Source organism: Ambystoma mexicanum, chromosome 4q, assembly GCF_040938575.1.
Source record: "Ambystoma mexicanum isolate Mex_15411 chromosome 4q, UKY_AmexF1_1, whole genome shotgun sequence".
NCBI classification, from domain to species: Eukaryota; Metazoa; Chordata; class Amphibia; order Caudata; family Ambystomatidae; genus Ambystoma; species Ambystoma mexicanum.
The window spans coordinates 123,531,282-123,556,912 of NC_090928.1; the positions used below are offsets into that span (position 1 = coordinate 123,531,282).

The 25,631-nt window shown below is 46.2% G+C and overlaps 1 protein-coding gene across 3 annotated transcripts in view; it reads left to right on the plus strand.

Moving 5' to 3' along the window:
• The window catches only part of KMO (kynurenine 3-monooxygenase), a 387,929-nt gene that overhangs the window by 356,517 nt on the left and 5,781 nt on the right, over positions 1 to 25,631 (plus strand). For 2 of the 3 annotated variants that reach the window (XM_069607647.1, XM_069607649.1), the window contains 2 exons: positions 9,821 to 9,922; positions 12,667 to 12,726. In XM_069607647.1, the coding sequence (XP_069463748.1) occupies positions 9,821 to 9,922; positions 12,667 to 12,726 (162 nt within the window). The remainder of the gene's footprint in view (positions 1 to 9,820; positions 9,923 to 12,666; positions 12,727 to 25,631) is intronic. The other variant, XM_069607648.1, reaches the window with a different exon arrangement.

A 25,631-nucleotide genomic window follows, 5' to 3' on the forward strand; every position in this document is an offset into this window, starting at 1 on the left:
TTTGTATTTTTAAGATTTACTGATTTAAATGGCCATCATATCTATTTTCTTCCTAAATTTGTGTTCTTTTGTTTTCTTTTCCTTCGGTTTCTTTGGTCTGTGCTACATTTGAATGTAACAATTTCATTTATTGTACCAACTTTGTACAGTCCTCCGTCTGAAGCGGAACAGTATCACAAAGGAGTTCTATGAGGGAGAAGCCCAGTTTGTTTAGCCAGAAACTAGCAAACAGGGATTACCCCAAGAAATTGAAAAAACATCAGCCAAAAGAGCCTACAGTAACCATAGAGAGGCCCTACTTGTGAAAAAAGGAGATAAGGACAAAGAAAATAGGATGGTTTGTTTCACCACCGTTTCAAACTTAAGTTTAAAAATTAAAAACATCACAAACATTGTAAATTATTCCACATAACAGGTGGACAAGTGAACAGACCCATTTTCGCTTTCAAAAAGTGCATATCCATCAGAAAATGTGTAATAAAAACAAGATGGGTGTGGAAATAGACACACCCAAGAGCCTCATAGAGAGAGTTGGGCATTAACACCTATCACTGGACACTATCCCTGTGGCACATGCAGGATTTACAAATTCACACAGAGAAGTAAGGCAATAGATATTGGTTTGGACAGACCCTTGTTCCAAAAAAGGTTGACTAACTGCAACTCAGATAATGTCACATATCAAATAACTTGCCCCTGTGGAAACTTAGGAAAAACCTTAAAGATCTAAACGAGAATATTTTAACAGAGGAATTGCATAAAAAGTAGAGAATGCAACTCTAGTGAAACATTTTGTGGACAAACATCATTTTGAGGATTTTAAATGGACATTTGTACAACAAACAAGGGGGCTTCGAACAAAGATATTGACGAGAAGTTTTATTAAACTGGAACAAGAGCTGATTTATCTCACTGACAGCTGGAGAAAGGGACTGAATGAAGAAGTTGAATGACACAAAATTAGAACTCAACAATAAATCTGTTGCATATATGTGTGGGACCGTGACTAACCATTTGGTATGTAAAACCATACACAAAGACAGAGGGTTGTCCTATTAGTCCAAAAACATTCAATGGAGAGTTTAACTTTAAACACAGGGTAGGTATAATGGATGGCCAGTACACATGGCAAAATGTCACTCGTCTTTCACCATGTCAACATGGTACCCAGGACTAGCCTCGCGGAAATGAGAGAGCATCAGATTCCAACCTCTCCCTCGTAGAGAGGTGTGCAACGCATGAATGGCAGAACTCAATGTAACGCATAATGTGCCCGCACTGGATGATGCAGAATGAATATATGCGGCGGTTCTGATGATGGGGTCCACCCTGCCATAGGGCAGCCCTTGGATGCACATTCCAGCCAGCAAAAATCTGACAGATTCTGTTCACTGTTTTGTGTAAGAACACACACACCCGGGCTTTATGGAGTAGGATATGGTGTGTACATTACACTAATTCATAATACACTAGTAGGGGAAACCATTAATGTTTTGAATTTTTTTGAGAAAGACAAAGTGTGATGGCACGTAACAGGGATACCACATAGAGGCCCATGGCGGCACAGTCCTTGCTGGTAAGCTACAACTCTGTGGGAAGTTTATTGCGGGAGTGCATTTGAAGTTTGTGTTAGAGCCACCAGAGAGATGTGTATTTCTACAGATCTATGTGATTACCGCGATGCAGGAAATTGCGAATCCGAAAATATTGAATCGCAAACTCCCCCTGCGCAGTGTTCACATCGATCATGTTCGCCGACATCCTGCATACCTTACCCCTCCCCCCACGTATCTTTTCGGTGGCACACACAGAAGTGTGCCGCCGACATTCCTGTATCCCTGCGGCCGCAGGGTCAATTTTTCAGGTTTTTAATTGTTTTTATTGTTTCTTTATTGTCCCCAGATTCCAATGGCATAGGAGTGGGGGACACCCATGCATCCCCCAAAGCTCATAATGCCAAACATGGAAAGTGCGGGAGACCCCCACAACCCCTGCTCCCCATGTTCGGCATTATGGGATCTGATTTCTTGGTGCAAGCCGAATGTGCATGAAATGCGCATTTGACTTTTCTTTCCGCTTTTTTAGGGCATATATATACATATATACATATATTATCTAGGATTCGCCTGCATGAAGAATAACAAATAGAAATGACGATTTCTGAACTTCCTACAACAGAAGAGGGAAGATCAAAGTAATATATTAATATGGTAAACATTGCTTTTCATCAATCCACAATGATGGTATTACAAAATAATTATGACAAAGGTATATTTTTTCGCAATCCCACCACAACAGTTTTTCTTTCTATTCTGCTACTTGCAGATTAGGCTTATCGCTATGGAATATCTTTCCCATTAAAGGGAATTGAAAGGATCAACCATTCACTCATATTAAATATGCTCCTGAGGAATGCACTACAATAAATATGGAAGAAGAGGAGCATGACATTTAGATTTGTGTTTTCTGTACTTTACATATGTGAATTTAAATACCTCAATGCTCACGTAGATAGTGTGTTGTACGTGGAAAAGTATTGAGAACTGTACACTGCCAACCTGTTGAGGCTATTGATTAGACTGTGATTCAGACTGGATTGAATGGTGTGTGTTATAATTGAATGGAGGCGATGCAAGGAGTTCTTTTGAATAGAGAACCAGATTAAATACATGTATAGATGAATTGAAGAATTTTGGATCAAATTTATATTTTTGCACCCAATGAGTAGTCAGCTTGTTTGTTTTTCTTGAGAATAAAGAGAGAGCCTTAATTTGCAAAGGAGCCATTGGGGGAGACACACATATTTGTACTACATGATAAGGTGAATCCGAGTAAGGTGATTGTGTCCCAGCATAGTAACCCAAGGGTTCTCCTATTTTTGATACTATGTAAAACCTTTTGGCCTTCACTGTTCAGTTAACTAGAAGTACCAATAGTGCCAGTAAGACCAGTAGCAAGGATATAAGTGCTAATAGTGGTGTCACTACAAAAGTAACAATTGGCATCATGAAAAATGCTTGCCAGGAATCTGCCAACGCAGAGCAACACAGGTTCAAATCTCAGTCTCATGCTTAAAGACTGGACCTGGTATTAAGGACTTTACAAAAGATTAATTAACTATAGGGGACATGATCATGAATCTCTTCTTTTGGGTGGAGGGGGAATAACCAGGTAATTATTGGATTGTCGCTGGAGGAACGGGCGTGGTCACCCTTCTATAACTATCGGCCGTGTTCAATACAGTTGACCATGACATCATTTTGAACCATATCTCTGGGCTTGGGTTGCAGGGGAAGCTAAAGGAATGGATCTAATCTTTTTTGACCAACCGAAAGCAAACAGTGCATCATCCCCACTTGTATTCAGCTATTAGTGCTGAAAATACTATTACTTGTGGGGTGCCTCAGGGTTCATCCGTCAGCCCGCTCTTATTTAGCCTATATATGATCCCATTGCCAGATCTAGTGCACAGTTTCAACACGACTAGTTACATGTATGCTGACGATACACAGCTTACCTTGCGCTTAGAGATCACCAATGAAAATCCAATTGATCGGTTAAAGGGTTGCATAGAACAAGTACAAATCTGGATGATGACTTACCACCTCGAACTAAATGAACAAAAAACGGAAATACTTATTTGGAAACCAAACAAGGTCAACAAATTGGTCCAGGAGTCTGCAGGGGAAGGGGAATTCTGGCCACCAATGTTTGGCTCCTGTCGAAGCCATCGGATTTAGTGGGTATTCTTGTAGTTGGCAAGATCCTGAATGGACCCAAAATAGACAAATCAGTAAGGTGACCATTAGCTGTTTTTTTCAACTGAAAACCTTTACAAGTTTTCTGACTTATTTCTTATTTTCAGACAAAATTCAGGTAATGAATGCTTTTATATCCAGTTCCTTGACTATTGTAATGCCATTTGTTTGGGGTCCCCAAATATACCTGTGTCTGAACTCCAACATATTCAAAATGCAGCATTAAAGGGTAATATTTAATGCATTAAAGGGTAATATTTAAGCGTTGTGGCCATTTTCTCCACTCTCATTGGCTGCCAGAAGCCAAAACGGCTGAATTTAAAGCTTTGTGTGTTGCTCATGAGGCCTATTAGCAGGCCCTGTGTTCACTATGAACTGTTTTCCTCACTATGTTCCTAGGAGAAATCTCAGGTCTCAGCTTTTCACCATTCCGAAATGTAAAAGATTGAAATGAGATGGATGTACATATGCTGTCCAGGCCTCAAAGCTTTGGGATTCGCTCCCTTCTACACTTGGTAGATCACTGGACTTTCATACAAAATCTTAAGACCTGGCTGTTCCCTAGGTAATGGGGAACTCCTATGGTGGATGGTTCAGAGATTTGGCTAGCGCCTTGATGTGTCTTTGGAGGTGAGCTAATGCGCTATACAAACTTTCTACCTACTGATCTAACTGTTTAAAAGGTTGGTGGCTGATCACACAATTGTGGACTGACTAAGAAAAAAAATGGTTTATGTTGGAGTGGGTAATATCCAGTGTACCTACCCATGGATATTTAGCAGGGGAACTCTCAGTATATGGTTTAGTCCGGCTGCATACCCCAACCATGACCGTTATCCACTAGTCAGTCAGTGTATACAAGGAAGGTTTGGGAATGTTGGGTTCCTTGCGCCTGACCCTTTTTGTTAAAACACAAAATCCTACTCGTGAAATTCATTAAAAAAAGCTTTATTGGTTTTCTACCAAAAACAAATACGATTGTTAAGATGGTGCCATTGGAGGCATGTGCTACTGTTTCGCCCTTTCCCTATTTTTCTCAGGGCACAGTTATAGTTTGAAAGTGTGTGTAATCGTATTATGTGTGTAAGTCAATGAGCATATTCCTGTTAATTTGAACACATAGTACATGCATTCAACAAAGTTCAAAATTATAGGTTTCCATATATTTTAGTACATTTGCAAGGTTTTCATGTATCTTACTTAATATGCATACAATTTTCATACATATACATATAACCTAGTCTGGGCAACTACTAGTCAATGGGTGCAAGTCTCAGTTTCTATATAGTTAGGGTTAGGGTATTATCCTTCCAATATTAAGTGTGTTCAGCATGACCTAAAGTTGCTTCTTAGTGCTACTTTCGTGTGGATCCCAGTTTAGCAAAAAATGATGCTTTTGTTGTCCTGGGAATTGTAGGGATTTTGAGGTAGTCCTCTTAGTGCTGCTATCAATACTTCCTCAATGGTTTGAATCAGTGGTCGAAGTGAGCGGGAGCGGTTGGGAGAGGTGCTCCTGTACTTTTTTAAATTAAGATTTACTGTTCCTATACTTTTATTTTGAAAAGAAACCGTTCTGTAATGGTTTTGTTTTCAAATAAAAGTGTGGGAAGAAGTTGAAACTTGCACTTTCAGTGCACTACATTGAACATTCCCTTAACCAGGAGGCACATGTGTTTTGGGGGATTGTATTGTTTGTGGGAGGGGGCGCGGTGATGGGGTTTGTAGGGAGTGGGTGCAGGCCAGAAGCAGGGAACATATAGGTCCACTACTTGTTTCCATACAATGCAACTATTGGTTTGAATCTTAGATTCGCTTCTTAGTTGTGGCAGGATTCTCTCAGGATGCCGGCACTTTTGAAAAATGCTTTCAAAACCTATGACCGGTCGAAATAACTTTTGGCTGGGAAATTGTCCAAAGATAACATTAGTGGTCAGCGTATGAGGATAATTTTAAAACGAATACAACAAAAACTAAGATTATGCAATCTTCACATGAAGCTAAATAAGTCAACTTTCAGTAGTATTTTAGAAAAACAAAATTGAAATAGTGCCCACATTTGTCTGTTTACGTGTGACTCTCACCGAAAACCTGAAATTTGCAGTATTCAGAGGCAAATGCACGAAGAAAATACTTTTCGGACATTTTGGGTGCAGTATTTACCAATTATTAATTGCAAAACATCATCAAAATCGCCAATTACACCCCAAATATGAATTCCAGCCAAAGGGTCGTAGTAAAGACTACCTCCTGAGGCAAAATCGCACCATGCTTAATATTAGGCTATAAAGTGATTATGTTGTATTGAAAAATGAAGTGTGCATGACGAGAAGAAATCCAAAATGGCCACTCCGAAATTCAAGCCATGTCAACACCCCCACATTTTGTATATGACTTTGTATGGCATAGCTCTAAAGGATAACGAAGTTATAACGAAAAAATAAACCAGCAACACCTGGAGCCAATAACTGACAGCTGAGAACAATAAAACCCCTGTGGAAGCCATGGCATAGAAAAGGCTATGGAGTGCCAGAATACAAAAAGCATCAACATGGAGCAACATGTGCTACGTTGTCTCATCTACATTCATGTGGAGAAGCTGATAAGGATAATATGATAAGGCATTTATAATGTGCTTATACTCAAGTGTTTCAAGGCATGACACGGCAAGGGGTGTGGGGGGACAGAGAGAAGACAGAGGCAACGATCCTACTAGGCCAAGTGTCATTTGGATTGCGCAAGTGCAGGGGAAAAGTGCGGGATGGGAGGAGGGTGGGGACAGTGCAGTACATGGGATAAATAGAATAAATAAAAACAATAATAGACGTATGCCAGCTGGTGGCAAGTGCAAGGGTAAGTGCAGACATCAGGTGTTAAGTGCTGGTGGGGGACTGTAGGGACTCGAGAAACTCTGGTTGCTCCCATGTTGAAAAACTACTGATACCAGAAAGCCGTAGGAGAGCCACCAAGAAAGGTCAAAGTGGTCCTACAGGAGGCCTAGCAAAATCCCAGTACAATCAAAAGTCTTTTACCGGCAAACTGTAGAGGAAGCAAGGGAAGTGAATCCTGCATCAAAAGAGAAACCCTTTGAGAACGTAAAGGGGAGTGAATCCCGCCAAAGTGAAAAGTGGCAACAGTGATCCTGGAGGAGTGATGCTGATAAAGAGGGGCGAAATCTAAAGTCCCATGAAACAGTGTGTTGACAAAGGTAAACCCGGCAGAGGGGTGTCCACGAGAACTGTTTGAAAAGACATTAAGACTGCTGAAAGTCAAAAGGTGAACTGTCTTTGTGCAAAGCCATAGTGAACCCGGAAGAGGGAGGCTGAGAATCGAGACAAATATTCAAAAGGGGTACAGGCCCGGAAAAAGGGGGACCCAGGGGTTAAACCATCAACCCAGAATGTGTGAATAAGCCATTGTGAACCCCGCGGAAGATGAGATTTAGGAAGGATCTACTACCAGACGAGGGAAGCCGAGGGGTGATGAATCCGGGCTTCAAATGCAACCTGAAAGTAACTTTTGTTTGTTGTTTCGCTTTTTTTTTTTAAATGATCAGGCAGTCGGAAGCAGGAGACTCAGCCACTGAAGATTTTGATGTCGATAAGAACTGTTTGAGGGGTCTATGCCCGGAAGAGAGGGATCCATGGGTGAAGCCATCACCCAATGTACATGTGGAACAGAAGTTTTTGTTTGTTAAGTACATCAGGCCCTCAAAGGCAAGAGACTTTTAATGAAAGAGACTTGAACCTCGAAGAACCCGCTAGCTGATACCGAACTGTCGGCTCATGCTGGGGAAAGCTCAAGCGTGTGCTGTGCTGAGGAGCTCACCTTGTCCCGGGCTCAAAACATGGGGAAGGAAGACCCCTGGCAATCACATCCTGACAAATTATTTTGTGAACACTTCTTTCTTTTGAAAACCCTATCCCACACTCTTTCTATAATTAGTTGTAAGGATTTGCCAATAGGCTTTCTTAGGATAGGCCATTTATTTTGACAAGCCGCCACAAGGACTGCCTTATTTTCTTTCGATGGTTGACGCTTGCTCCCATCTTAGATTTAAGTTTAGATTAGGTGTTTTTCCAACATGCATACAGTTTAATAAACACCCTTGAACTGTGATCACTTGTGCATGTCTTTACTGTTGCCACCATGAGCTCCTTACGATCTCCATATATTCTCTTTACCATTTTCCAGCCTCTTTCGTGGTGTCGGCATACCACGTGCCTGCCTCATTCTGATTTCTTTTGTGTAACTTTCCATCCCAGGCTTACATGACCTTTGAACAGTATTCGGCATAACACCTCCACATAATGCGCCTTTAAGCCCTGCCAGTCGGGCGGACATGGCCTTTAACGACCCATCAGCCAGCTCGGGATGTGGGCCGTTAAAGGCCATGTCTGCCTGACTAGCAGGGCATGAAAGCCATTCACATCACAAGGTTCGTCCGGGGTGCGATTGGCTTTCACAATTTTACATCAGGAGATGCGCGCTACTAGCCCAGCCAATCTCCTGATGAAAAATTGAGAAAATAAAGATGTCTGCCACCATATGGAAAAGGACCTGCTACCTCCATAGCACTGTGAAGAGGTAGAAAGGACAGAGGCATTCACTCTTCAGCAGCGTTGGCTCACTGGCTGCTACAGGATAGGAAGTCCCTGTTGAAATGAGCCAGGAAAGCATAAACTGGAATTGGAGCCTCTACGAGCTGGAGTTGATTCACAGGGCAAGCAGATGCAGTACTGCAAGGAAAGTGGAGGAACGTACACCTGCTCGTATTACATTATGGCCGACACCCTCCTCTTTCATTAGGCTCTGGTTACTTTGGGTCCATTTGCCAGCTGTTATCTCTGAGGTAAATTTGCCATCCCAGGAGTTGCCAGTAGGTTTGCTCCTACCATCACCGGCATTCCGTTGTAGAGCCAGCGCTGCGTTAGTTACCACACATTAAGTACCATGATGGAAGGTGGCTGTGTCGGGCCATTCCTAGCTGCCATGTGATATGGCTGCTGCGGGATCCTGTGGGAGGGACTGCAATTACCCGACAAGTGTGACTCTGCATCCTGTTCCAGCCAGAATCATAGTGGGCCTCATCGTGCCGTTCTGTGTCTGGACTTTACCTCTGCAGGAGCCCCCAGGTCTCCGCCAAGCCCTCACACTTGACTGCGTTCAGAAGCTCATTTGTGGTCTCACTTGATTAAGGACCTGATTCTTAGCAGGCCCTATTTAGTCTTCACTCAGGCTTTCTCACCACGGTGTTGCATTTCATGCTTTACTATTACTTTCCCTGTATTTTATTCTTCCTTCTTTTCAAACTTTCTAGCATGATGAAGCCTTCTGGCAAATGCGTGCTCTGTAAAAATACATTACATTTAAGCATCCCACAGGAAGGCCAAATATTGCATTATACAACCGAACAGAGAGAGTATTGGTTGAATCTATTTGGTTCAGTGTTGGATTCTACTCTCAAACTCTTAGTGATACTGAATATCCATCCGCTCTCTGCATAATTCGAAATTTAACCGTGGCAAGAGCGAGCATATTTAGTGTATAAACATGCCTGAGAACCTTCCAGGTTTTCCTTTTATTCTTAGGGGCTTCAAGCCAATGCCAGCGTTTTGGGGTAAGCAGATCTTTGCTCAGACCAGACCATAAGTCTTCTTGGTGCATCTAAGCACAATTGTGTTTCCAACTTGGATTCCTCTGGGGTGCTTTAATACTACATGCGCAACTTTCATACTACCTACATGTACAAATGACATATACATTTTGCAAAAATCTCTATAATTTCTACTTTAGGCTAACGTGTACCTGTTAGTCAGGCCACCATACGGTGACAGTGTTTTTTATTCAGCATATCTTTGAGTGAATGAAATCTGAGAGGTCCTCGGTGTGATAAGTCATGAGCGTATATGTCAAGGGTTGCACTGTATGTTCTTTAAAAATTGCTTACCACAGACATGATGTAAATGGATATTGGCACTGGTGCAACCAATTATTACATGATGCTTTCCATCCTTTGGTATCAAAGATTAACTCTAAGCGACGTATTGCTATTTTTATTTTAGATGCGTGCCCATGTCAATTCTAAGTGGTTCCTCTTCCGAAAATATGTCGACGCCTTTCTACATGCCCTCTGCCCATCTTCAGTTATTCCATTATACACAATGGTGAGATCAACTTTGAAATGTTTTTATTTATTTATTTGTTGGTAACTTTTTATATTTGTTGTGTGGACGACTATCGCAGAATCAGTTCTAGGTAAACGTGCGGAATTGAGACACTTGAAACACTTTGTAAAAAAGGATACTGGTGATTTGGTGAAGGTTCCAAACGTAGTGTGGCTGATACATTAGTCCCATCAGAGTCAGAAGGCGGTACTGCTACATTGTGAGCGGCACCACAAGGACTGGACCCTTGATGCCTTCACAAATGCTGGTGGAAATAATATTCACTCTCTCCCTTAAGACATATAGCATTGATAAATCGCGTCCTGCGGTCAACCAAAAATTCCCTCATTGCGCCCCTATTATATCTGCAACAGAGACTAAAGTATCGACTGTGACTGTGTCTTCCACCAGTATAATGTTACTTTCAACATTTCGTTGCCCTCTGAATGTAATATTAATAATTTGCCAAAATGGATCCCTTTAGTAAAATTAGCGTGATTTTTTAAACCAGCTCTTTGTGTAATGCGTAGCAACCTACTACCAAAATGCAGGCTTCTTGGGTTGTGTAAAACCCTGAAGCATGTCGGAATAAAAAATTGTCTGATACGTGTCGCTGCCTGTTGAAGTAATACAGAACATGAGAACTCAGCAGAACAATGTGCTCTCTAACTATTCCTTTATTTTCTCATCAGGATATGGAGCATTTATATTCACAAACCTGGATCCTAAATTCAGAGCTCTGGATCCTTAATCACTTCTTCCTCATTGCATTATATCTCGGGGAATCCCTCTGTGAAGGAGAAAGGCTTCCTACTAAATAAACACAGCTATTCACCTAAGGGCATTCTCCCTTCTAACTGGAGGCAGCTAGCACTTTCTAGTGATTTGCACAGTTGAATACACTTTCTGAGTTTAGGAACTCACGGCGACTATGATACATATTTGGATTAAACATACATCATCTCTATAAACACAACTGCATGTATAGGTTTGAATTTTGTAAAGCATAACTCAAGACAAACAATACATTAAATACATGAGAGCATTCCATATATTGTGGACATATTAGTGAGTCTTTATTGAGTTTAATTATCACATCAAGAAGACTTTACACCTGTTTGGTCATTATTATGAGCCAGCAAGGTTGTATGGTAAGAAGGTGGCATTAATCCACTAATGCCACTTTATGGGTGGTGATGAATTCATTGCCTTTTTTTTGCAACACTAAATTATGAGATTTGAGGGTAAATTGAATTATCTCAAGCATTTGGTTGTAGTTATCACCTCAGTTTTCGTCCAAAAAATAGAAGAATTACCACAAATGGATTGGCTCTCGCTGTAATCCCTCCAAATGCCCTTTGGTTTCCTATGGACAGGAAATGGGGATTAACAGTGCCATTTTGCCACTTGTAATCAGGCTGATTTGGCCCAGTAGCAAGTGGTAGTAACAATAATCAAGTTTGGCAGTTGTTTCTCTGAAATTACCTCCAAACTCGTAATAGCGGCCTTTGCCTGGCATTCCGAGTTTGGTGGTATACTGCCGCTAATTTGCATTCCCATCCGCCTGCTAACCCAGTATTAGCGGGATATTACGGGTGGCGGGAATGCCTGTAACTCCCCGTTCCATGGAGTCCCATAGTACTCCATAAGGGGATTTCCCCAAATACCAGCACCAGTAGTTTCCCCAGACTGGGGGAAATGTAATGAGCCCCAATCTTTAACGTATTTATTTGTACACCACACATAACAGTTGAGATGCGCTGAGAAAGGACGATGGCAGCATTGTGGCTTTAGGCAGCTTTACTTGCAGTGAGGGTTTGTAGTTTTCCATTGTTATTTCAAAGTATGCGCCTATAAGTTCCAACATTCAGAGTGAAGTAACATAAGCAAGGGCTCAGCCGGGTCTCTGCCCAAAAAAAAACTGGGAAAATGGGTATGCAGGTACGGCTGCCGCCGGTATACTTCTTTTACCGGCACTCGCAAATGGGCAATTACTCGGTCATTATGACCCAGCCGGACCAGGTAATTACTCATTTGTGGGTGCCGGTAAAAATTGCTCCCCATTCCCAATGAGCCATTGAGCCTAATTGGGCTGGGGAGCCCGGATTCAGAATGGTGCCGATGCATCCGATATGCCTTTCTGACCTGGCGGGCCGAAAGGCACCCACACAAGCACAACTCGTAGATTGCCTGTCTGGGAACTTTGGTACCGGCAGGCTTACCGGTACCGTAGTTCCCAGACTGGCACCGTAGTTCCCGGACCGGCAAACTTGTAATGAGGCCCAGTGACTTTTAAAACATATTTGTTCCTATACAGGGATCAACAAGTAGTTAAACATTACAACAATAATTGACACAAAACATTTGTTACAAATGAGGAACATTACACTAGAAGCTTTATTGCTTCATAGCAATGTGTGGAATAAGAAGAGAGGAAGGAAGGGTGTGGGGGTGATTGGGAGGGAGGGCAAGAGTAGCAGAAACCCAGGGTACCTACACGAAGGAGGCCCATGGGGCAGAGGCCCACCAGGAAATCTCCAGAGCTCCCTGGAGGATAATCCAACACTAGCTTAACGATTATCAGAAACTCTCAATCTATTGTGAATGTTACGCATTAGGACGGGTGTAGTGCGATTACACTGACGTATGTCCACTTTGCAAAGGATAGCTCGATCCGAGTAAGACAATTGTAATTAACAAGGGCATAACCTCCAAAATGCTTTCTTTTTACTTTTTGCCTCTAGGTAACCTTCACTAGGATCAGGTACCATGAAGTGATACAACGATGGAAATGGCAGGACAAGGTTAGTCACACAATCAATCTTTGCAACTCTAATCAGTGTTTGTTTAAACTGATCACATTGTAGACACTTTCTTAATTGTGACAGAAGACAGGCAAAAGACAAACAAATAAATCAAAAAGACCTTCTCCATAGTCAGGGGAGAACACCTTGTTCGAGCCTGTCGGGGTCAGCATCATGTATTATATGGGTGGGGACAGTTAAATTGATGTCAAACCTTTCAGTATGATAGATGTGCTTTTTTTTTTTTAAAACTTTATTTTTGAAGTTTTCAACACAACGAGTAACAGGTGCTCCTACCTGGTGCACCAACAAAACAGCAGTCCGAGGTAGGAAAGGGATAAGACCAGTTGAAGAGAGGGTGAGGAAAAGGTGGAAAAGAGCAGAAAAAAGTTTAACATTTCCCGTTTACAGGTTCAACTACATTGCTTCACTTCCCCGCCCCATCGTCCACGTCTCCAGACATTAGAGTGTTCCTTGATCAATGCCCAAAAAGCCTTGCGTTCCGAGTATCTAGCGACTTTCTGCCTCAGTTACCCCCATCAAGTTCAAGTGACTTCAGTGTCAGACGAAACTGTACCATTTAACAGATATGTGATGTATGGCCCCCAAATGTCAGGAGGACGTGCATGTAATGGAAGAGTTCTTATAAACTCGCTCTCCACATCTTGGCAGTACATTATGTCCTTTTTCCAGTCTTCGAATCTGGGCAGGGGTCCGCAGCTCGAAGCCATGGCTATTCGTCTACATGCTAGTACCAGCAGGAGGCCTGTCAGCTTACGGGATGCAGGTTGCAGGTATTTGGTGAGACCCAGCAGGGGTGCCAGTGGTAGTGGGGCTACCTGTTCACCTATTATGTCAGCGATCATTCGTAACACCGAGGCCCAGAATCGTTGGACTCCTGGGCAGGTCCAGGCTAGGTGGAAAAAATCAGCCCGCCTCGCTGTACAGCGTTCACAGCAAGCCGACGCCTCTGGGTGATGTCGGTGCTTCTTGACGGGGGTATAGTACGTTTGATGTATAAAGTTGAAATGTATTAGTTTGTATCGTGTGTTGACTGCAACATTTTGGGTTTGCCGTAATATGTACGACCAGCCCTCAATGCTTATTGACTCTTGAAGGGCGGATTCCCATTTTTATGATAGATGTGCTTTAAGGTAATTGGCCTGGACTCATATGGCATTTTGGTTTGAACCTCTTGTGTTATGTGATGTTACCCAAGCAATCGAACTGCGCCACAGGGAAAGGGTCTTGCAGCTCCATGGGATGGCAGGAAGTGCACTGCTGCATAGGATTAGGTTTCCTGTAGAGTGTAGTTTTGCATGGCATAATATTTAATAGTGCCTTGTAAGTATCAGTCATGGGAACAGAAATTTCCCCAGGTATTTATTTATTGTGCATTTGTAAGGCACTTATATATCAAGAAATTGTGTTTCAAAGCGCCCACAGGGCAAAAGGGAGGGAACAGGGGAAAAGGCAAATAGCACTATTGAACAAAGACAGAAGCATTCCTACATAGTCTTGTGAGCATTCAGATCATGCAAGTGCAGATAGAGCGAGAGAAGGGAACAGGGTAAGTACTGGAGGTTCCACAGAGGCGGGAGTGCTGGAGAGTCAGTTGCAAGCAACGGTAAGTGCCTGGTAGAGATCACTTGGTGGGTGGTCATCTGCCAATGAGTAAATACTGGCCTGTTGGGTAACACAGGCTAATTCGTGCCCAAAGGCAAGTGCTGAGGGGAGGGGGGAGGCTGTGGTGATTGGATAGAAGGTCAGGACCCAGAAGGACACATAAGGGCTCAAGACCACCAATCTGAGCAACTGAGGGAATTTGATCCTTGCAGCAACCCGAGAGCCAGTCGGGAGATTTTAGGGCTGGAGAGATACGGTCCGTGGGCTTGAGGCCAAGGATAAGTCTTGCAGCCCTATTCTGGATAAGTTGGAAGGGGCATAGATGAAGAGAGCAGATTAAGGAAGAGGCTGTTGCAATAGTCCGCCTAAAGATTACCAGAGCTCTAGAGACATTGAGCTTCTGGGGAAAAGTAAGGACAGGAAGAATATCTCCCAGGAGGTGGAGTTAAAAATGGGCCTTCTTGGTAAGGTCCAGTATTTGAGGGAGGAAAGAGAGAGAGGAGTCAAAGATGACTCCAAGGTTTGTGGCTTCAGATCAGGGAGAAGGGGGAGAGCCCATAGAGGGTGACCACAGTGAGGGGAAGAAAGAGGGAGCAGGAGTCCCAATAGGTAGGACCTCAGTCTTGCTGGCATTGAGGCAGAGATCATTAGAGGCACACCTGGATTGGATAGCAGATAGGCAGTCAGAAATGGTAGAGGAAGTTAGGGAGAGGATCAGACAGGAGTTTGAAGAAGAGTTGGGTGTCATCTGCATAACACTGGAAGTGAAGGGAGAAAGCGGAAATAAGGTGAGCAAGCGGGGCGAGATATAAGTTAAAGAGCCAGGAGGAAAGGTTGGAGGCCTGGGGAATGCCAGAGGTGGAAATAGAGGTGGTAGAGGAGAAGGAGCCCCGGATAACCTGGGAGGGCGGTCAGTGAGGAAGAAGGTCAGCCAGTCCAATGGATTGCCACAGAGAACCCATTCATATTAAATCAGAAGCTCATTTTTATCAGCTACAGCCATTAATATGGTTTTTAATTTCAGCAGTAGCATTGGCAGGTTGTTCCAATATGGCAGCTCACTGTAACATCTATGTTAAAGAATGGAAGGCGGAAAGAATATAGTTGTACTTCTCCAGCATGGGGTCTGGCATGGATTCACATGCTCATGAATATTCCCCGTCGTCAGGCTGGGAATCCTCGGTAAAGAAAAATCAGTATCAGTTTCGTTTCTGATCTGTCTTTCGTAGTAGTAACCAATCACTGATCTCTGCGTCATACTGACCACAGCCAATGACTGCCCTCTCCCTAAGCCCCGCCTCTGGCAGCCATCTTCAGATTTTTACCGCACGTTCAAGTGTTGGGATCCTTGTGCTTTTGCTCTCGAGCGTTAGTGCTTTTTTCGCGCTTTTTCTTAGGAAAATTTTCTCTTTTTCGGTCAAAAGAGCCTCAAGCTCCACCGTTTCTTTATCTGATCAACGGGGACCCGTGTCGGATTCTTCTACGCCCCTCAAGGGTGAAGATTTCGTCGAGCCACGCTTTTGGAGGACTCCAGAAGTTTCTCAGGCCCATCTCGGACATGGCCCAGGAGAAGGGAAGCTCGACGCCCGGAAACCTGCTCAGGGTCTGCCCTGGATGCCAGCTTCAGAATGTCTTCAAGGAGGACAAACACTCCCTTTGCCTTTACTGCCTGCATGAAGACAAGACGCACGTGGAGAAGGACTGTGCGTTTTGCGGCAATATGTCGGAGCGGACCATGAAGGACCACCATCAGCGTCTCGCCAACTGGCTGGAAGGAAAGAGCCCGTCAGGCGAGAAGAAGAAGAAGAATTCTGAGCGGTCTTTTAAGACCTTTGAGGGCGCCCCGGCGACGGGGGTCCAACATAAGGCCAAGTACCGCGAGTCCGCTGGCACCGGGAGCGCCGAACGGTCGGGCACTACGGGCGCCAGGCAGGGCGCATCCTCCCCTTCGCCATCAACCACGAGCCAACGCTCTGGCTCGGGTAAGAGGAAGGCCGAGCACCCGGCAAAGCTCCTGGAGAGACCCTGGTCGTGCTCGAAGGCCCCATCGGAGGGGGAGCGAGGTGGTGACCCTCCCCCCCAGGAGAAGGCGGTGAGCGCACCTAAGGTGGTGAAAGCCTTGATCCATCCGGCCAAGGCCTCTATCGGGACTGTCGCGGCGGCCCTGGCTCAGCCTGTGGAGGCTACACCAGTGGTGGCGACCTCGGGGCCCAGAATCTCCCTGCCACCGCGGAGGGAGTCCTCTTTCATGCCCATCGACAGGACCCCCGTGAAACCTCCGACGGAGAAGAAAAAGGGGGGGCAGGAGGTCGTCGTGGATTAGGCCTCAACCTCTGAGGAGGAGCTGATCGAAGTCTTAGGCCACGGCGCTGGCGCGGAAGAAGGCCACCCTGTCGGGAGGGACCCCGACGTGGGAGACGACGATAAAGTCGAGGGTGCCAATGGGGCCCCTGATCGCCTGTCGGAACCCCCTCAACCAGTGCCGCAAGACAATTCGGCGGCCATTTTGTTGGCTATACAGTCCTTATGCTCGGAGATAAGGACGAGACTGCCGTTACCACCAACGGAGGAACCGCTCCCGACGGGGGACCCGGAGCCAGGCCCTTCTGGGAGTCCTCCTCTTAAGAGAAGGAGGATTCATCCTCCACCTCCTTTTCAACCTTCGCGCCCTGCTCAGCCCTCCTCCCCGTCCACGACACGTGGGGATGATACGGGGACTGACACGGCCGCGATGGGTACTGACGACGAGGTTTACGACGAGGATCTCCCGTCGTCACCTCCCACCCAGGCTTCCCCGCCCGACGAGATTGGATCGTTTCACGCCATGATCGCCAGGGCATCCGAGCTTTTCCAGCTCTGCCCGGAAGAGAAGAAGAAGGAAGGTTTCCTTTATCAACGGCGCGAGACCAAGAGGAAGACGGTCCTCGCTGTACCTCTACTGGACGATATCTGGGATGAGGGTCTCGCCCTCCTCAAGAACCCATCCACAACGCCGGCTAGAAGGGGTCGGTACGAGAAGAAGTACCGGGTCCCGGACGCGGCCCCCTTGTGCCTTCGGGCACAGCTGACCCCGGACTCCGGTCGTCTCCGCGGTGGCCAGGAAGAAAGCGGGGGGGGCGCGGCCTCTACATCAACCTCCCCGCCGGACGGCGAGGGAAAGAAATTGGACACGATGGGACGCAGAGTCATTTCATCGGCAGCGACGACGATTAAGGCTGCCAACGCCTTGGCTATCGTAGCCCGCTACGACAGGGAGTTGTGGTACAAACTCGCCCCCCTGCTGGACTTCCTACCAGACGACAAGAGGGCAGAGGCCCTAGAGATCTTGCAGGAAGGAGAAGTGGCGTCGGACCACGCCATTACGATAGCTACGGACATCGCGGACACTGGATTACGCCAGTTGGGCAACGGCGTGTGCCTTAGGCGGCGTGGATGGCTCAAGGCTACTGACTTCCGTCAGGACGTGCAGACCAGAGTCTTGGACATGCCCTTCGACGGGAACAACCTGTTTGGGAAAACAGTGGATGATTCCCTCCAGGCCATCAAGGCGGACACCGAGACGGCCCGGGCTCTTGGTGTTCTCCAACAACGACGGCCGCCCTTTCGGAGCGGTGGAGGCAAACAGGGTGCCTCCAAAGGTTCCAGCGGCGGATTTTCCACCTATCGTCAAGCGGCCCGTTCATCCTCACAGGAAGCCTACAGGGGACGAGGCAAGTCGGGCGGACCCCGCCGTCATCGCCAAGGAGGACAAGGCGGCAAAGCCTCGTCGAAGCAGGACTGAACCGGCCGTGGGGTCGGGCCCCCACCGAAGCACCCCGGTGGGAGGCCGGCTGGCGAGCCTCGTCAGCGTGTGGGAGTCCATCTCCACCGACCGTTGGGTGCTGGACGCCCTGGCTCAGGGTCACGTGCTCGAGTTTCTAAAGAGGTGCCCGCGCGTCCCCCCTGTGCCAGGAAGGAACATCACGTCCCTCAACTTCTCTTGGAGGTAAGGGCGATGCTCAGGAAGGGCGCCATCGAGCTCGTCCCAAAGAGGCTTCGGGGCTCCGGAGTTTACTCAAGATACTTCCTCGTGAAGAAGAAGACGGGAGGATGGCGTCCCATCCTGGACCTACGACGACTGAACAAATTCATCAAGGCACAGAAGTTCAGGATGGTCACCCTCCAACACGTCCTAGGTCAACTGGAGGAGGGCGATTTCCTGTCGTCGTTGGATTTGGAGGATGCCTACTTCCATATCCCCATCCTAAAGGGACACCGAAAGTTTCTCAGATTCGTGGTCCAAGGGCGTCACTACCAGTTCAGAGCCCTTCCCTTCGGATTGAGGTCGGCACCCAGGGTGTTCACCAAGCGCCTCGCAGCTGTGGCGGCACGGCCGCGCCTAGAGGGGATTCACGTCTACCCCTACCTGGACGACTGGCTCATCCGGGCGAAGACGAAGGAGCTCGCCGTGGAGCACACGGCAAGGACCGTCCAACTACTCATGGACCTGGGATTCTCCATAAACTACGCCAAGTCCCACCTGGTGCCCGGGCAAGACGCGCTGTTTCTGGGAGCGAAGCTCGACACAGTGTCACTTCTGGCCTCTCCGTCGGAGGAAAGGACGAAGGCCATCTTGGGCAAGGTGCAGCGGATGCTGGTTGCGGACGCGGCCAGGGTGAGGTCCATCAAGTCCCTCCTCGGAATGATGTCTTCTTGCATTTATCTCATCCGCCTGTGCAGGCTCCGGATGCGCCCGTTGCAGGAGTTCCTGGACGCACGCTGGACCCAGACGACGGGCAGCTTCGAGGAGAGGATCGAACTCGATGAGAGTTTCCGACGAGCGATCCGGTGGTGGGGCACCCGCGCGCATCTGACGGCGGGCATGAACTTCCAGACCCCCGGCCACCAGGAGACAGTGACCACGGATGCCTCCCTGGAAGGGTGGGGAGCGCCCACCGAAAATCTGCACGCGAGAGGCCTTTGGCTTCCGACGGAGAAGTCCCTCCATATCAACGTCCTGGAGCTCCGTGCAGCGTTTTGGGCCCTCAGGTCCTTTCTTCCGTCCCTCAAGGGCAAGGTGGTGAGGATCTTCACCGACAACACCACCACCATGTTCAACATCAGGAAGCAGGGCGGTACGAGATCCCCAGCCCTATCCAAGGAGGCGCAGGATCTGTGGCATTGGGCCGTCGCCCAAGGGATGTTTCTGGTGCCGTTTCACCTGGCAGGAATAAAAAACACCATCGCCGACTCGCTCAGCAGAGAGCTGCGCTCGTGCCACGAGTGGGAACTACGACAGGATCTAGTGGACCGCCTCTTCCGACGGTGGGGCACACCCCAGATCGATTTGTTCGCGACAGCGACGAACTCCATGTGCCGGAGGTTCGCCAGCAGGTTTCCCCAGCCGAGGAGCATGGGCAATGCTTTCTCGTTCCCCTGGGAGGGCCTGTTTCTATACGCGTTCCCTCCATTGCCGCTGCTGACCCGGCTCATCCACCAGCTCAAGAGGTCACGGTGCAGGATGATCCTCGTCGCACCTGCGTGGCCGAGGCAGATATGGTTCCCGGACCTTCTGGACTTGTCAGCGTCCCCGTCAATCAAGCTGCCGGTGGACGCGGATCTTCTCTCCAGGGAAGGAGGCGCCATCCTCCATCACGACCCGAAGTCGCTGAACTTGCAGGCCTGGCTCCTGCAGCATTAGAGTTTGGAGGCTACGACTTACTGGCCGACTGCAGAGAGGTTCTTGCAAAGGCCAGGGCGTCCTCAACTCTTAAATGCTATGGACACAAATGGAAGAGGTTCTCTACACAGAAGATGAACCCTCTACGGATTAGGGCTCCCCAGGTACTGCCGTACCTACTGACGCTGGCCAGGGCTGGTCTGGCGCACGCGTCCTTCAAGATTCATCTTGCTGCGATCTCCCGATACACCAGAACCACGGGGCGGATGTCTTTGTGGTCTCATCGTCTGGTGAAAGAATTCATGAAGGGACTGTTCAGATCGTTCCCGCCGGTGAAGGCTCTGGCGTGGGAGCTCAACGTGGTGCTGCCCAAGCTCATGGGACCTCCGTTCGAGCCTCTGCACTCGGCTCCGTTGAAGTTCTTGTCGTGGAAAACAGCGTTTCTTGTGGCCAACACCTCCGCATGACCGGTGGGAGAGATCCAGGCCCTTTCCTGCAAGCCCCCGTACTTGACTTTTCACGACACGAGGGTAGTGCTCAGGACGCACCCCTCCTTCATGCCCAAGGTGCCGTCGGACTTCCACCTCAACGAACCCTTGGTGTTGCCTGTTTTCTTCCCGTCGCCTTCGTCGCCAGCTGAAAGGACTTTGCACTCGCTGGATGTAGCTAGAGCGCTGAAGTTCTATGTGGACCGCACGAAGTGTTTTCGAAAGACGTCACAACTCTTTGTGAACTTTGGACCTGTCAATCAGGGGATGGCTCTCTCGAAGGCCTCCATTTCCAGATGGCTCTCCGGCTGTATCATGTACTGTCATCGGTTGGCAAACCGACCGCTGCCTGGCCGTCCGAGAGCCCATTCCACCAGAGCGATCGCAGCTACCACGGCGTTCCTATCTGGTGTGCCCTTGCTGGACATCTGCAGGGCTGCTATGTGGAGGTCGACGCACACCTTCAAGAAATTCTACTGCGTCGATCGGGATTCCAGGGAGGAGTCCAGGGTCGGCCAAGCAGTGCTGCGCAACCTGTTCGCCTAAGGTGAGCCTGGTGAGGAGGTAAGAATTGCTTAATGTTGAGTTTTGGATATAATGATTAATGTTGAGCCTTTGCCACCTCCCGTGGTTGTGCATGTGTGTACTGCTATGTATTCTTTTATTCATGAGCATGTGAATCCATGCCAGACCCCATGCTGGAGAAGGAACAAGTTACTTACCTGTAACTGTTGTTCTCCAGCATGGGTCTGGCATGGATTCACATGCGAACCCTCCCGCCTACCCCTCTGCAGCTCTTCACTTGGTCATACTGCCACTTCACGTGCTACCAAATCTGAAGATGGCTGCCAGAGGCGGGGCTTAGGGAGAGGGCAGTCATTGGCTGTGGTCAGTATGACGCAGAGATCAGTGATTGGTTACTACTACGAAAGACAGATCAGAAACGAAACTGATACTGATTTTTCTTTACCGAGGATTCCCAGCCTGACGACGGGGAATATTCATGAGCATGTGAATCCATGCCAGACCCATGCTGGAGAACAATAGTTACAGGTAAGTAACTTGTTCCATATGCTCTTCTGGTGGAATTTATTGTTTTGACTTGAACTTGGCAACTTGGTTAGATAGATCCATGAGAACTGTACTTACTCTTAGAGCCTGCAGGACAAGACGCAGGAAAGGAAAGATCCGGCGAGACTGCAATTACTTGTTGAAAGGCCAAGATTTGTTCCTAGAGCTCAGAATTGTCAGAATTGAGAAATAAACTTCTACCGTCCACATCAGAGGCAACAATAAAGCAGTAATAATTCCAGTAGGCAGTTGGCCATCCCAGAAGGGTACTGCATGAGTCCTGCAGGGCACCGATACCGGATCCCTGAGCAATGAGAAGCATGCAATTTGGCAAAGCAATAGACTTTTCTTTTCATTTTAATTGTTTTATTGTGCATTTGGTTAATAAGAAAACCTTAGACACACATACAAATCTATTATAAAATATCATAAAATACAATGATTAATCAATCCATTAATCTTTAAAGGTTACAATCAGCATACGAAAAAACAAAATGATGTAACAATTATAGTGATACATCAATTTCTTGATATACACATACAGTTGCCGATTTCCATAACAATTCATCTTTAAAATGGACATTTAAATATAGTTAAATCCTTGAGACGATTATCTATCCTAATTTATGCTTTTTTTCAGACACACAGAGAAGCATTGGAAATTACCAAAGAACTGGCTCCCATGAGCGAACTCCAAAATTGGTCACCTTGTATATTCTGGATGTCTTGTACCAATAGATTATATCCCTTATGATACTCCTCAGAGAGTATGGTGCACTGTGTTAAGATATGTCTGGCAGATTCCATCTGTGTCTTACAGAATCTACACACTCTCATACCACTGGACACTCCTCTCCGGGACCCTGTATGTTCGTATGTGGCCAATATATTGAAGCAGAGATAGCTCACACATCTACGTAGCTCTTTATTACAAGACTTTGTGATATACGTACAAGGTTTCTTATTTAAGAAACCTTGTCTGCTTTATAAAGAGTATCTCTTTTTTTTTTGTACCAAGTTGGGCTATCCAATTGGCTCTGTCCCAAACTTGTGTTTTTACTTTTAATTTATTATATACCGCAGGACCAATTTTACCCGTGGAAGCATCTCCACTCATTTCAACCTCCAGGTTTATGTTGTTAAAATGTTCATGTACCGTTTTTTAAGAGCTCCTAAAAAAGGATTAAGATCGGATGACCGAAATCTTCCCACAAATAAACCAGCCAATGTAGAGTTTGTATTTAAGGCCATGCTCAAAGTTATATATAAGCTGCAACGTTTAACACACCAACTGGCTCTTAATGACTGGACTCCTAGATCCAGATGAAGTGCCTCCACTGGAACACATTTGGGGACACCAAGTATTGTTCTAAGTATTTTGCCTTCTAGTCTTTCCAACCAGCCTATGTGATGTTCTGCAAGCAGTTCCAGCCCATACAGTAGGCCCGGTATTAAGCTGGTATTATAAACAGTGAGTGACCCTTCAATGTAATTCCCTCTGTATATTGCTATGTATCTTTGGATAGCACCCCATTTTCTCAGGACTTTCCCCCCAATATGATCCCTTTAATATATTTGAGTAGGGGTTGTGTACATCAGAAAGCCCAAAGATACATATTTCACCACCAGTTCCAATCTTATATCACCCAATTTCCATGGAAAAATCACTTTCTTTCTATTGCTCTTCCTTAGGATCATTATTTTAGTCTTGTCTGCATTTATGACAAGTGGCGTAGCTGCAGAGGGTATCAATCAGGCGTTTAAGCCCAATTTGTGTACAGTCCATAAGGACTGTGTCATGCGCGTACATCAACCAGGGTGCAGGCATAGTCCCAATTCTTGGAGGAAAATTGCGGGTTGCTCTCAGGGCTTTGTCTAGCTCAGAGACATAAAGGTTGTATAAAAGTGGTGCTAATCTACAACCCTGCTTAATTCAGCAGAGGTATCTCCCTCTTGAGTTAGCCGCATTGACACGCTAGTGTCATGATATAATGCCATAGTAAACTATAGCAGAGCGCGGTCGAGACCCCAGTTTCTGAGTTTTTTCCAGAGCACCGGCCCAGCCTAGAGATAGTGTCAAATGCTCTGGAGAAATCCACATAGCACGAATATAAGCTTCTCTTTGAGGAAGTCTTCTCGATAGCAAAATATTGCAATACGCAGGTGCTTAATACTGTTTGGTGTTTATTTAGCAGATGGTTTGTTTCTGCTCAAAATTGTACCTTACTCAATAATAGGGAGGCAAATATCTTTCTACAGGAGTCCAACATTGCCAAAAGTCTAAAATATTCAAGGGTTTTGATTGGTCTCCTTTTCTGTGGATGGGAACCAGGACCGATTTTGTCCAACTTTTAGGGAGAGTACAAGTGCGTATTATTTCTCTGAAGTCGCATTCCAGAACCTGGGCCCAAATAATCTGGGTTTGTTTTATAAACATTATTGGGGACGCCATTGGATCCCAGCGCTGTGGAAGTCTGCATACGCTTAATTATTATATTTATGTCTAAGGTGTCGAAAGTCAGTTTCAATTGTCCATCAGCCAGCTTGATCAGCGGCTCTGACTGCAGGTTGTCATCATAAAACAGTAACTTAATGTAGCTAAGCCATACCTTTTCCGTAATGGGGTTTAATGTGACCATTTCCTGGTCCACCATGCCTGGGCGATAGTGTGCCCAGAATTTACCACTGGCGTTAGAGTGCAGTAATTTAAACATAGTTAAACAAGCTGCACTCTGAATGGAGTTCTTGTGCTGGCGAATCCAGTTTGTATAGTTGGTAATGAGCAGTGTCAGGGCAACTCTCGGTTCTCTCTTTGACAGGTTTAAATTTCTCTTTACAGCACCTCAGTCTCTAATTAGCAGTTTTTTCCTGTCAAATATGACTACGTCAAATGGGCCTCTTGTAGGGTGATTCCTAGAGATCGTTCTACTGCATAATTTCTCTGAGGCCAACAAGAGTGTCATGACACTGTTCATGTCCCAACCATAATAGGTCAATAGGTTTACCATCCATTCATAACCCAGTAATATGTGAGACTCCAATTTGTCCACATTAACGTGGGGCCATTGCAGTCTACTACCTTGATGATTGGCACCAATTCCTCTACATACAATTGTTTTTTGAAGTTTAGCAATGTTGAGGTTATGAGTCCAACTCATGATACTATGCTCACTAGGTGCATTTGAGACCTGGGTGATAGCACTGCAATGGTGCCAAAAGCATTCACTTACATACACATAATCTATACAGGATGAGGTTTTTCTGTTTGACCAGGTCGGGATGAGGGTAGCACCACCTTCCCCTTGGTATTTAAACAAGTTAAGTCATGTGCTTCCAAGTAATTACCCCAACCACTTGCTCTATGCGTTTTGTTTTTTACTTCCTCTGGCCATGTGTGACGTGTGAGAAATCTGTTCCCCTTGATGAGTTTCACAGTCAATGCTTTAATTTAAGTCCCCGGCCACAATCACTTGCCCACCAGGGTTCAAACCAGTAATACAGGATGCTATCAATTTTATTTTACTGTATATGTAATCTCCATCCCACGAGGATCGTATATATTTATAATGAGTAATCTTAGGTTCTAACATCCCGGTATATATGGACTGGTCGATTGAATATAAGAAGATACCTGTAAGAAAGGGGGTTAATGTAATCACTGATTTTGCACCGATAGCTAAACCTTCCTGCGGTCTGCCCGTCACGCCCCTCGTGGCAGGCATACACAAAACATACCCATCAACAACAAAACTATCCAATAACCAAGTTTCTTGTAGGAGGAAAACATCACTTGCCAAGAGTAACGATAGGCCAACCGGATTACTCAAGAACGAGTTGAAACCACAAGAGTTCCAAGACTCATTCCGGAGCATTAGCTTCTGATGTTGCCAACAAGCCCCCCGAGAGTGTGGCACCCGAGAGGGTGGCACATTTGGCAAGCCCATTCGACCGAAATGGTTGTAGGTCCAGTGTAGTTGTTTTAGCCGGACTGTTAATTTGCAACCATTTATCAAGAGGACCGTGCAGATTCACTTCTCTACTTGTGCCATCTTCTTGTTTAG